This window comes from Ranitomeya variabilis, chromosome 4 (genome assembly GCF_051348905.1).
Source record: "Ranitomeya variabilis isolate aRanVar5 chromosome 4, aRanVar5.hap1, whole genome shotgun sequence".
Taxonomy (NCBI): Eukaryota; Metazoa; Chordata; class Amphibia; order Anura; family Dendrobatidae; genus Ranitomeya; species Ranitomeya variabilis.
The window spans coordinates 618,397,843-618,412,243 of record NC_135235.1 but is presented as its reverse complement, the minus strand read 5'-3'; the positions used below and the strand labels follow the sequence as shown (position 1 = coordinate 618,412,243).

The 14,401-nt window shown below is 43.5% G+C and overlaps 1 protein-coding gene across 5 annotated transcripts in view; it reads left to right on the top strand.

The window, feature by feature from the left end:
* Positions 1–12,838, top strand: part of KCNJ16 (potassium inwardly rectifying channel subfamily J member 16) — a 63,621-nt gene extending 50,783 nt beyond the window's left edge. For 3 of the 5 annotated variants that reach the window (XM_077253445.1, XM_077253443.1, XM_077253444.1), the window contains exon 2: positions 9,731–12,838. In XM_077253445.1, the coding sequence (XP_077109560.1) occupies positions 9,786–11,171 (1,386 nt within the window). In that variant the 5' untranslated portion in view covers positions 9,731–9,785 and the 3' untranslated portion in view covers positions 11,172–12,838. Of the gene's footprint in view, positions 1–458; positions 500–591; positions 689–9,730 lie in introns of those variants that run through there. The other 2 variants (XM_077253446.1, XM_077253447.1) reach the window with 2 other exon arrangements.
* Positions 12,839–14,401: the final 1,563 nt, after the last annotated feature.

The window sequence follows — 14,401 nt, the reverse complement described above, 5'->3', positions numbered from 1 at the left end:
TTTTTAGCGATCGGTGTGGGCCTCGTCCATCTGGACAGCACATGAAAAATTACAGAGTATCATTAACATTAACAGAAGCATACAGTCGCTAACGTGAAGTAATTATCCACCTCTACTCCTCTTTGGTCAGACCTCATCTGGAATACTGTGTCCAGTTCTGGGCACCACATTTAAAAAAATATAAGAACAAATTGGAGCAATTTCAGAGAAGAGCGACCAGAATGGTGACCCGTCTGCAAACCATGTCCTATGAGGAACGTTACAGGATTTGGGAATATTTAGCTTGCAAAAAAGAAGTCTGAGAGGAGACTTAATAGCTGTCTATAAATATCTCGAGGGATGTCACATTGTAGAGGGATCAACTTAATTCTTATTTGCACAAATAAAGGCTAGAAGCAATGGGATGAAACTGAAAGGGAGAAGATACAGATTAGATAGTAGAGAAAACTTTTTGACAGTAAGGGTGATCAACGAGTGGAACAGGCTGCCACGAGAGATGGTGAGTTCTCCTTCCATGGAATTCTTTAAAGAGAGGCTGGTCAGAGATCTGTCTGAGAGGGTTTAGTGAATCCTGCATTGAGCAGGGCATTGAACATGATCACCTTGGAGGTCCCTTCCAACTCTAACATTCTAATGATTCTATATTTACCAAAGACTAGGCTAAAATGCAGAAGTAGTGTGTGAAAAAGTAAGTACACTCCAGTAATCAATAGCTTGTAGGACCAACTTTAACAGCAGTAATGGATTTCCATATGACTTTATCAGTCTCTCACTATTGTAGTCGTGGATTTGGGTCTGTGCTCTGTAGTCCCTGGCAATCTGCTGAATGTCCATGACCCCCACTGACATCTCCTCCTGCCAGGGTAGAAAGAAATGGTAAATAGTTGTGGCTAAGGTAGTGGTCAAAATTTACTTGCTATCCTTTTTTTCTGTTCTTTTAGGGTATGTTTCCACGGGCCGGTTTACATCCGGATTAGCTGCGGATTGAAAGCTGCATACAACTGCAGCGTTCAACCTGCAGCGTCCAGATGTTACAGCATAGTGGAGGGGATTTTATGAAATCTTGTCTGCACTATGCGTGCGAATATGCACCCGGCGGCCCTGCGTTTCCGGACATGTGCGGCGTCTTTTTAGAACGCAGCATGTCCGTTTACCTTGCGGCGACGCTCCGTCGCTGCAAAGTAAATCACAGGTCCCTATGTATGGGGTGCGAAGATTCCGGATGTGTGCAATGAACACGTCTGGTATCACCGTGCATTCAGAAGGGGGCGACGCTTTGGGCGGAGCGGGTTTTCCGCTCCGTCCAAAGGACCGTAAATCCGGACAGTGGGCACGCACCCTTACTCTTTGGAGATATGCCTTATTTTAAAAGAGGGATTATGTTGGAGGGGAACTGTGGGGACTTCATAATGTGTGGGACACTCTGGAGGCATCATACTGTGTAGCAGAGGGGCATTGTGGGGGTGTTATTGTGCATGGGGAGTCATTATACTGTGTGGGGGCCATGAATTGGGTATTTTACTATATGGAAACACTAAAAGGCTTTACTATGGGCACTTTTTCTGTGTGGCACAATGAAAAGAACTGCAGGGTTATGGTGTGTGGCTTAGCTTATACAAAATGCAGAGTTTTCCTTTCCTTTCTTTCAAATTTGATAGGTATACTATACATATAGAAAACCAATATAACCTCCAAAGAGAAGAAATTACTTCCCACATTGACACTAAGAAAGTGCGAGAATGCAAAACCTATAGTGCTGATCACACAGATCATACGATTAGGTAGCATATATATGCTCCCATAAAATATACAATATTAGGTTCAAATATAAAGATGAATTATTTGATTAGTGGTAAATAACACTCATATAAACAGTTAACTAGGTATGTGAGATTCACTAAACGAACAAATAAAGACAGCCAGCGTTAAAACGGTGCTGCCTGGGTTCTGCTTCCAGGTGCGCCAAAAAGAGCTGGCTCACGTTTCCCGCTGTAGCATGTCACCCGGCCTCAGCAACTTCTCACGTACACATTCAGACTGCCCTTCCTCTTAGCAGCCAAATCTCCTCTGGTTTTGGTGCACTGGACTTTTATACCAGGTAACAGCGCCATCAAGGTCACCAGACCCGGTGTTCCAGCCGAACTCGTCCCTCCTGAAACTCTCCTTCTTCCGGTTGGTTCTGCAAGGTCTCGTTTGTACAGTAAATGGCACTCTTCCTGCACAAATGGTGCACATTGCTGGGGATTTTCATCTTTTGTGTCATACTCTTTACACATGCACCTACTCATACACATGAATACATACATGCACCTCCTCATGCACACAGATGCATACATGTACCCCCTCATACACAGATACATACATGCACCCCCTCATGCACACAGATGCATACATGCACCCCCTCATCACAAAGATACATGCATGCGCCTCCTCATACACACAGATACATAACTCAATCTGTGACCTGGCCCGGGGAGTGAGGGACCCTCCAATGCCAGCAAATACTTCAGCTGGAAGTGTGTCCTTGGACTCACATCAAACTGAAGTGCATTGAGGTGTGCAGGCCCATCTGGCCAGTCAGAGGCCAGTAGCTGACGTCGGCATGCACGTGACCATCATGCGCTCCCATCGCATGCATGCTGAAGTCAGCTGCCTATGGCGGGGGAGTGCAGGGAAGGTGAGTATTTTTTTTAAATCAGTTAGTACACGGTGGCCGTTGCCATACTACTGCATGGATGACTATGGGCTGCGCATTATACTACATGTATGACTATGGGCTGTGCATTATACTACATGTAAGAATATGGGCTGTGCATTATACTGTATGGATGACTATGGGCTGTGCAGTATATTGTATAGAGGACTATGGGCTGTGCATTATATTTTATGGAGGACTATTAGCTGAGTATTATACTATGGAGGACTATGGGGGTGCATTATACTATATGGAGAACTATAGCTGTGAATTATACTATATGGAGAACTATGGAATGTGTATTATACTATATGGAGGACTATGGGCTCTGCATTATACTATATGGAGGACTATGGGGGTGCATTATACTATAAGGAGGACTAAGGGCTGTGCATCATACTATATGGAGGACTATGGGAAGTGCATTATACCTTTGTTATTGGGTCCAATGACTTCTTTGTTCGTCCCTGTTGAATATAATGGTTTATTTTTTTCCTATACATCAAAGAACGCGGGACATATACCAGAATGGGGGATATATATACCAGGATGGGGCCCAGGAGAAGGGACATACATCAGGATGGGGCCAAGATGAAGGACATATATATTAGAATGAGGGGGCCTCCGGTCCAAATCTTGCACGGGGACCCATCAGACTCTAGTTACACCACTCACTTTATATATATATATATATATATATATACATATATATATATATATATATATATATATTTACACACACAGATTATACATACTCATATATACCACATGTACAGTCCCCCCAAAAAATAAATATGCTCACAGACAGATTACATACAAACCCTCATGCATGATGAATAGACCCTACATACATGCACTCGCCCACGGATAAAGTTACAATTATGCTCACACATATTGTACAGGAAATGCTCAACTTGAACATCCGCTCATACTTACTGTACATACACTCACTACATACATACCGATGCACATGCATGCACATTGCTACATGCTCATAACATATAATAATGATTGCGCATAAATTAAAGGGTAAATCTTTTTACAAAACTGCGCCATTTTTGCTACATTTTTGGGCATGCGCATGAATGAGGCTGGGCTGCAGTACACATGCAGAGGTATGGATGTAGTACTTCAGTAAGGGGGCTGGGACCCTCCAATGACCTTAACAATAATGCTGTCAGAGGTGAGACCCCCACCAATCCCATGTACACATCCTCTAGTGTTTCGTCATTGACGGGTTAATCGGTTGCCTGTTGAACAGCACTATTACGTGCTAAGCCGGTGGAATCTGAGTGCAGATCCACATGGAAATAGAATGGGCTGAACTCTAGACTTCTGGTGCTTATTATAGCGTCAACCTTCAGCGCTTCCATGGCGTTTTTTATGGGGTCTGGTTTCACTTAGAGGAATTAAATGTCATTGTGTTTATTTCTCCAAGATATTTGAGTGCAAATTGCTGCTTCGTTGCATGACTTTTAAGTTTGTGTAAGTGTCTGCCGCTCCGTGCTCTTTACGTCTGAGTTCTTAATGTTTAAATAGAAATTCTTTTATTGTGAAATTTTACATCTCCAGACCATTATTGAGGCTTGGAATTCCCAATCGCGTAACATTCGGGACCCTCCCTCTACGCAAGACGGAATTCATGTAAATTGCTTACATTCACATGAGAAGAAATAAAGCAAATTTCTCCATAACAAACTCCCACTCTCTGCATAGTTCATTGGGGAAATATCCAAAAAGTTATTTTCTGTACACATGGGCAGTTTTATAGCAGTCATATTCTTGTACATAGGAGCAGTGTTATAGTAGTTATATTCTTGTACATAGGAGCAGTGTTATAGTAGTTATATTCTTGTACATAAGAGCAGTATTATAGTAGTTATACTCTTGTACATAGAGGGCAGTATTATAGTAGTTATATTCCAGTACATAGGAGCAGTATTATAGTAGTTATATTCTTGTACATAGGAACAGTATTATAGTAGTTATATTCTTGTACATAGGGGCAGTATTATAGTAGTTATATTCTTGTATATAGGAACAGTAATATAGAAGTTATATTCTTGTACATGAGGGGCAGTTTTATAGTAGTTATATTCTTGTACATAGGGGCGGTATTATAGTAGTTATATTCTTTTACATAGGAGCAGTATTATAGTAGTTATATTCTTGTACATGAGGGGCAGTATTATAGTAGTTATATTCCTGTACATAGAAAACAGTATTATAGTAGTTTTATTCTTGTACATAGGAGGCAGTATTATAGTAGTTATATTCTTGTACATAGGTGCAGTATTATAGTAGTTATATTCTTATACATAGTGGCAGTATTATAGTTTTATTCTTGTACATAGGAGGCAGTATTATAGTAGATATATTCTTGTACATGAGGGGCAGTATTATAGTAGTTATATTCCTGTACATGAACAGTATTATAGTAGTTATATTCTTGTACATAGGAGGCAGTATTATAGTAGTTGTATTCTTGTACATAGGAGCAGTATTATAGCAGTTATATTTTTGTACATAGGAGTAGTATTATAGTCAGGGGTGGATTAAGGGTAGCCAGGGCCCTGGGCTGTTCAGACACTGTGGGCCCCCCGGTCATGTGACGGGGTCATGCGACGGGGTCATGCAACGGGGTCATCATATACCTGAACCAGATTATTCCAGAAAAATAGTTGCTGTGTGAAACCATAACCTGTCAAACATCCATTGATCTAGTCAATTTACCCTTCAGATAGGAAGAAAAAAAAACCCACAATACTATCACCATAAGTGCCAGTATTCACATGGGATCTGTACTTTGTATGCAGTGTCTGTGTAGAGGTAATACAGTGATCACCGGTGACATTATACACAGGACCTCTGTATATAGTATACAGTGTATAATGTCAGTGTATAGGTAACACTGACTCACCAGTGACGTCTCTAGGTGAAGTCCTTCATCTTTCATCCAGCACAGACCGCCATCACTTCATCCAGCCAGGACTTGTCTCTGCAGGAAATAACACAGTTATCTCGGAGCTCCGCTTGCAGAACACATTACTTAATTTTTCCCAACTTCTGCATTACACCACATGAAGAAAAAGAGGCGACAAAGTGTCACTCTACACAGTAACAGGACCGCCCCCCCATTTAAAACAGTGTCCTCAAAAAATAAAATAAATACATCACTGCAGTAATAATATCCCTTAATTAGCCCCTATGGTAATAATAATATCCCCCATCCTGGCCCCGTGTATCTCATTCCTGGCTTCAGCCATATGTTCTCCCATCCTGCCCTCATGAGTATCCATTCTGCCCCATATGATCTCTCCATCCTGCCCCATCAGTCTCCATCGTATCCATCCTGCCTCATGATCCTGCACGATCTGTCTCCAATCCTGCCCCATGTCTTTCATTCTGCCCCATGTCTCCAATCATGCCCCGTATCTACATTCTGCCCATGTCTCCAATCCTGCCCCATCTGTCTCCAGTCCTGCCCCCAGTGTGTCCAGCATCTCTGCCCCCAATGTCCAGCATCTCTGCCCTCAGTGTCCAGCATCTATGCCCCCAGTGTCCAGCATCTTTGCCCCCATTGTCCAGCATCTCTACCCCCAGTGTCCAGCATCTATGCCCCCCGGTGTCCAGCATCTCTGCCACCAATGTGTCCAGCATCCTGCCCCCAGTGTGTCCAGCATCCTGCCCCCAGTGTGTCCAGCATCCTGCCCCCAGTGTGTCCAGCATCTCTGCCCCAGTGTCCAGCATCTGTGCCCCAGTGTCCAGCATCTCTGCCCCAGTGTCCAGCATCTCTGCCCCAGTGTCCAGCATCTCTGCCCCCAATGTCCAGCATCTCTGCCCCCAACGTCCAGCATCTCTGCCCCAATGTCCAGCATCTCTGCCCCCAGTGTCCAGCATGTCTGCCCCAGTGTGTCCAGCATTTTGCCCCCAGTGTGTCCAGCATCCTGCCCCCAGTGTGTCCAGCATCTCTGCCCCCAGTGTCCAGCATCTCTGCCCCCAGTGTCCAGCATCTCTGCCCCCAATGTCCAGCATCTCTGCCCCCAATGTGTCCAGCATCCTGCCCTCAATGTGTCCAGCATCCTGCCCCCAATGTCCAGCATCTCTGCCCCCAATGTGTCCAGCATCCTGCCTCCAGTGTGTCCAGCATCCTGCCCCCAGTGTGTCCAGCATCTTGCCCCCAGTGTGTCCAGCATTCTGCCCCCAGTGTGTCCAGCATGTTGCCCCCAGTGTGTTCAGCATTCATCCCCCAGTGTGTCCAGCATTCAGCCCCCAGTGTGTCCTGCATTCAGCCCCCAGTATGTCCAGCATTCATCCCCCAGTGTGTCCAGCATTCAGCCCCCAGTGTGTCCTGCATTCAGCCCCCAGTGTGTCCAGCATTCTGCCCCCAGTGTGTCCAGCATTCTGCCCCCCAGTGTGTCCAGCATCCTGCCCCCAGTGTGTCCAGCATATTGCCCCCAGTGTGTCCAGCATATTGCCCCCAGTGTGTCCAGCATCTCTGCCCCCAGTGTGTCCAGCTTTGCCGTTCGCAATTAAAAAACCAAAAAACTAGTTCTCCTCACCTGTCCTCGCTCCTTCGGGGAAGCTCCCTCCAGCAGCGCGCACTCGCCAGCGACTGACAATGACATTAGACGCTGGTGACGTGCGTGCTGCGGCTGACTTCAGCTGCCAGCCTCCAATTGGCTGGCGGCTGTTAACTATTGACATGCGGGTGCGCGCCCGCACGTCAATAGCGTTAAACTGCCACAGCACCGGTAGGGGCCCGGTGAGCAGATGAGACGGGCCCAATGCGGGCCCCTTGTGCCCACCGGGCCCATACGCCAGTCAGGGCAGTAATGCCCTGATGGCGGCGGTCAATCTGAGCAGTTGCCCAGGGCCCCCCCACCACCTCATTATAACCCACCACTGATTATAGTAGTTATATTCTTGTACATAAAGGCAGTATTATAGTAGTTATATTCTTGTACATAGAGGGCAGTATTATAGTAGTTATATTCTTGTACATAGGAGCAGTATTATAGTAGTTATATTCTTGTACAGAGGAGCAGTAATAATAATAATAATAATCTTTATTTTTATATAGCGCTAACATATTCCGCAGCGCTTTACAGTTTGCACACATTATCATCACTGTCCCCGATGGGGCTCACAATCTAAATTCCCTATCAGTATGTCTTTGGAATGTGGGAGGAAACCGGAGTACCCGGAGGAAACCCACGCAAACACGGAGAGAACATACAAACTCTTTGCAGATGTTGTCCTGGGTGGGATTAGAACCCAGGACTCCAGCGCTGCAAGGCTGCAGTGCTAACCACTGCGCCACCGTGCTTATATTCTTGTACATAGGGGGCAGTATTATAGTAGTTATATTCTTGTACATAGGGGCAGTATTATAGTAGTTATATTCTTGTACATAGGGGCAGTATTATAGTAGTTATATTCTTGTACATAGGGGCAGTATTATAGTAGTTATATTCTTGTACATAGGGGCAGTATTATAGTAGTTATATTCCTGTACATAGAGGGCAGTATTATAGTAGTTATATTCTTGTACATAGGAGCAGTATTATAGTAGTTATATTCTTGTACATAGGGGGCAGTATTATAGTAGTTATATTCTTGTACATAGAGGGCAGTATTATAGTAGTTATATTCTTGTACATAGGGGGCAGTATTATATTTTTATCCTAGAAGGTGGTATTATAGTAGTCATGCATAATTTAGAGCTGATTAACTCACTAAATGTCTTTATTCATACAAGAATAGTCTGGAGAACAGTCAAGGTTTGATTTATGGCTAGAGGTTTGCTCTATGGACACGGTTGAGTATTGTGTCTGGGATTATAAAACAGGTCAACTATAAAGATAAAACAGCTGCTGTTCAAAAAAAATTAAAGTTATAAAGTAAAAGACAAAGTATCCAGCTCTCTTTATGTCTTCTTGGGTTGTGAAAGCGATCTGTTCTGAAGAATAATTTGCTGCTATATTTGGCGCTGTCCCCGGCTGCGCTTTGCAGCTGCACTTTTTGTATGATTGTGACAATTAGGAGAATGTTCTCGGTATCATCTGCTGTTTTGTTAGTCTTGTTGAGACATGCAAACTTCATCATGCAAGAACCAAACGAACCTTTTTGTAATTATTTCAGGAAAGTGGTGTTCTAGCATTTTTATAAACCGACACAATTGATGTAAAAATATTCACTCCGTAATCCAGAGCAGAGTCAACCAGTAGCTTCTGATTTAAGCGGATTTATTCCCCGATGTTTGTGGTTATTTCTAAAATAACTATTGTTTGAAGCCGTGAACGTGAAAACAATTAAAACCATGAGCATGTTTTCCATTTGAAATCTCATTGCTGTTTCTTTATTTTCCACACTTTGGTTGTGAACGTCTGGTTTTAGTAATATGGACTTCAGAAAAAAAAGAGGAAAAAAAAGGGGACAAACGTGGTAGAAAGTTCATTTTCTTGGTTTGGTATAGCTTTTATGGCCTAAATGGAAAATCAACCCGTATGGCACGTGTATATTCTATTAGGAAAAAAGTTGGCTTCCCACCCACGAAATAGACTGTCATAGTTTGTGTCCCCAGGGGTCAGGGGTGGGATAAGGAAGCTGTTTTGAAACTCAAATAAGAAATTTTAGCATGGTCCTCTAAAGCTCACCATAATAATTGTCAGATTTAGAGATGGTGGGAATTGATTCGCAAGGCCCAGGTCCAACGATCATGTCAGGAATCTGTGCCTGCTGGACAGGATCCCTAAGTACCGTCTCTTGTTTTCCACCATTCATGGTTCTTCTCATGATTATCTGACCAGCCGCAATGTTTGATGTGCAATGCGCTGCAAAAAGAGGAGATGCGGATACCGGCAGGTATGAGGAGTCGTTTGTTAGGACTCAAATTTTTTAGCCACAGAATACCGAACCGGCCTCTAGACCGGATCCTGCGAATCAGTCCACACCATTACCACTAACCATGTCTTCACATAAACGAAAAAAAAAATGTATGCAATAATTCTTATAAAACTATTTCTTTTTCAGGAGTTGAATGAAGGCAGAATATAACATTGCGTGAAGGCCCACCTTGAAAGCCAAGATGATTCAAGTTACAGATACATGGAAGCTAGTCAATGTAAAAGAGCACACATGGTACCAACACAGTCTGGTCTACAGGAAATCCTACCAGCATCGTTTTATGCAAAAAGATGGCAGCTGCAACGTCTACTTCAAGAGCATCCTTGGCGAGTGGGAGAGTTACGTGCTTGACATCTTCACCACGTTAGTTGACATGAAGTGGCGTCACATGCTGATCATATTTTCATTATCATATGTCTTATCATGGCTTCTGTTTGGCTTACTCTTCTGGATCATTGCTTTACAGCATGGCGATATCAGTAGCATGGACATAACTCCTTGCATTGACAAAGTACGCACATTTGCGGGAGCATTTTTATTCTCACTTGAGACGCAGACAACCATTGGCTATGGTTACCGCTGTGTCACGGAGGAGTGCTCTTTGGCAATAATACTGGTCACTCTGCAATCAGTATTCAGTTGTATTATTGACACGTTCATAATAGGTGCTGCTATGGCCAAGATGGCTACCGCCCGGAAAAGAGCCCAGACGGTACGTTTCAGTTACTTTGCTCTTGTTGGCTTGAGAGATGGACAGCTCTGCCTTATGTGGCGAATCGGTGACTTCCGTCCAAACCACGTGGTGGAGGGAAATGTGAGGGCCCAACTGCTCCGCTATAATGAAGATCATGAGAAAGGGATCGTAATGGAATACAAAGATCTCAAACTGGTCAATGACCAAATCATATTGGTAACACCAGTCACAGTTGTCCATGTTATTGATGAACATAGTCCTTTATATGCGCTAGATCGGAAAGCTGTGGCTTCAGACAGATTTGAGATCTTGGTGACATTCATCTACACAGGGGATTCTACGGGAACGTCCCATCAGTCTCGAACATCCTACTTACCCCGTGAAATCCTTTGGGGCTTCCGATTCAACAATATCTTGTTAGCAAAGAAAAAACATTATAAAGTCGATGGTGAGCAATTTGAGGAAATGACTGAATATTATACCCCATTCTGCAGTGCAAAGCAGCTGGACATCAATAACATGCCCGCAAGTCCTTCCAGCAGCTCCATGCCCAATGGCTTATCAACCAGACCACGCCTAAGATCAACAGCTAATGTCTTGACCACTGTAAAGTCAACCAGCTCAATGAACAACATCTTGCATGATGCTTCATCTGCCACCTCACTTTCCAATGACTTGCTCAACATTGCATGTCCAAGTTCAATGCCCAATGGTATCTCCAGCATGTCCCAGAGCATAACCACTGTGTCATCACTAGATACTACAGACAGCAACTATGAAAACGTAGACACTGACCCAACTTTAGAAGACGCAGAAGGCATTTCGTACCAAAAAGTATTCAAGACTTTGAGCAAAATGTCCTTAGATTTGTAATAGAAGAACATAAATCATTACATTGTAGTAATGCTTAGCTGGCTTCTTCCGGGGCAGTTACCAAGTGTTGCATCTCTCCAGACATGCAAAGCATAGTGTTTTCTATGTAAGTGAAGCTTATTAACTATATCAGCTATTAAGACTTTGCAATGGTCAAAGAAAGTGTTCCATTCGTTGGTTGAGTGTTAATTACTGAAGCATTTGAAGAAATTCAAGATATTTCAGCAATGTGAGGGAACAATAAGCGATGATGGAGGATGATGGAGGTCCTTGCAAAGAGCAGTGACAACTCTCTTATCATGTAATTTATATGTTCACATTCGCTTTTATGGACAATAGATGACCATCACCATTCAGCATCTCTGCACAAATATTGCCTGCGTGCCATCTTCAGACTGCCTCAATGTCCCATTGTATTATAAGTCTGTATGATGGCCAAAGAACTTGACTTCCAATGATCTGGACAAAGATCACAACAGAACCGTATAGGGACTTAAAGGGATTTTCCAGTTTTGGAAAACCCCTGTCCCTTGTTTGCTCAAAAAACAAACAAACTGTGCTTTACTCACCCTTGCTATCGACAGTGCTTTCCTGGTATCTGCTACTGTCTTACGCGTTGACGTCACATCAACAGCGCTGCAGCCAGTCAGTGAGCTCAGGCCGAGTTGACAGCAGGAGCTACTGAGCTCAGTTATTGTCTGCAGGGCTGGTAATGTGATGTGTAGCATAAGACAAGAACAGACATCAAGAGCAGAGGTGGAGAGTCAGCCCTAGATCTGGGGAGGGTGACTAAAGAAACACTTTTTTTTAAACAATCTTCAGCCAAGTTAAACTGGAAAACCCCTTTATGTTGAGCTAACTTACTGAATGTCCAGACCTTTGGTCATATACTGTATATATCTTTCCCTGTGACGTAGCTCTGCAAGCAAATAAGTTAGTATTAATTCTTCTTTGGTTTCGGTGTTGGAGACAGGGAAGTGCTTGTGGGCACCAAATTTGGATCCTAATGTGGTTGTCATCCAGTGGTTGGCATTCGTTAAGAAACCTGAGGATGGAAATGTGTAAAACCTTCAAAAATTCATTCTGGCATCTTGCCACATTTGCTTCCATGCCTAAAAGACCATTTAAAAGGGCCGATAATCTGGAGGCTATTGTTCATAAAAACACTTGTTTCTGATAATCCACCCATGCAATCATGGCTTTGCTCCGCCATCAAAATCTTTGTCAGCAGCACATTATCTTTGCCATCGGTAACATGCACGTGGCATAAGGACAGAATGATCATATTAATGATTGTTTTGTCCCCATACACAATATTTCAGCCCGTGTGAGCGAAGTAGATCGGGCACATTTGCTATAAAAATCAGCCCTTGTATATGAACCTTAAATTACAAAGTTGCAGGAAGCTGACAATTTTGTAGGGTTTTTTTCAGATGGTCCCATACACTACATCAGGGTGGAAAGGGTTCTTAAAGGACAAATGGTCTAAAAGGACACGGTGTTAGAAAAAAAATTACATTTTGTGTCTCTCCATCATTATATGGAAATCTGACAGAGGAGCCAATACTTCTAGATCAATGACTATACCCATCATTTTCAGACCGTGACCTTGTTTTATGAAATGTATTTTCACTGCTGTGCACATCAATAAAGATTACGGCACCTCATGTTTTCCTTTGCAGAGGATTATTTCATTGCTTATAGGGTTATTTTTCGTAGATCACCTACAAGAGCAAATTACCTTGTTGCTGCCTGTGGTACTGCACAAGAAGTGTTAGGCAGCTTTCACACTGCGTTATGCTTCCCATTCATGACTCTGTCAAGGGGTGACCTAAAAAAAAAAATTGAGATCTTCACCCAATGGAGCCAGTGAATTCAGTTAGGCAAACAGAGTGCAAATCATACAACTATAGGAGCCTACTATGCTCAAAGGCGTAGCTAGGGTTTTGGTTCAGAGGGCGAAGCTTCTGAGTGGGCCCCTAACCAGGTAACCTTGTTTACAACTGGGTGACACATCCTAATAGTGGAGGAGAACCTCAGCAGATGACCGCGCTGTTGCGGAAAATAATCTCTATACAAAGACCAACATGGATATTACCGCCATATGGTCAGTGGTTGATACCAGTCCTACAGAACATATAACAAATCACAGCACAGCTACAGATGGTGACTTACCGCTGACGTTCTTTCTGATGGAATCGTTCACTTTTCCGGTCTTTTACCCCTGGCCTAGTCTGACACAACTTCTTCCACCCAGGACTCGTCTGCAGAGAATATAACAAAGACACATTTCACATCTCATATTTTCAGCACGTCACCATCTATTCCCGACCTGCACAAACTCCTCATCCTGCTGATACCCCAATTCTGAGCCGCTCCCGTATGTGTCCCTATTACTGCACCTGCTGTGTGGTTCTCTGTACCCTCTAAATTCTAAAGCAACCCTCTAGAATATGGTAATGCTGGGTGCCCTACAAAACAGTGCCCACATTTTGCTCCCTAGATAGTAATATTGCCCTGTGTGCCCCTTTGATAGTTACAGTAACCTGAGTTCCCCTATAACAATAAGTGCCCACTTTACATTCAATAATGTCCCGAGTCTCCCCCTGTACATATCCCCTATACACACAATGATGCTCTCTTATACATAATATGATGCCTCGTCACTGTAATGTACCCTCACACAGTATACTGACCCCTTAGTAGCCCCCAAACTACTTGATGGCTTCAACACTGCGTGATGGCCCCTTCACTGTAATCCCCACACTGTATGATGGCCCCCTAGATAGCCTCCATATAGTATAATCTGCCAGATAGTCCTCAATATAGTATGATACATCTATATAGTATACTGCACTCCCCATAATCCTGTATAGTATAATGCACTCCCCATATGCCTGTATAGTATAATGCATTACCCATAGGCCTGTATAGTATAATGCATTCCCCATAGGCCTGTATAGTATAATGCATTCCCCATAGGCCTGTATAGTATAATGCACCCCCATAGCCCTGTATAGTATAATGCACTCCCCATAGACCTGCATAGTATAATGCATTCCCCATAGGCCTGTATAGTATAATGCACCCCCATAGGCAGCCAGAATAGTATAATGCACCCCCATTTGGCAGCCAGTATAGTATAATGCACCCCCATTAGGCAGCCAGTATAGTACAATGCACCCCCACTAGGCAGCCTGTATAGTATAATGCACCCCCATTAGGCAGCC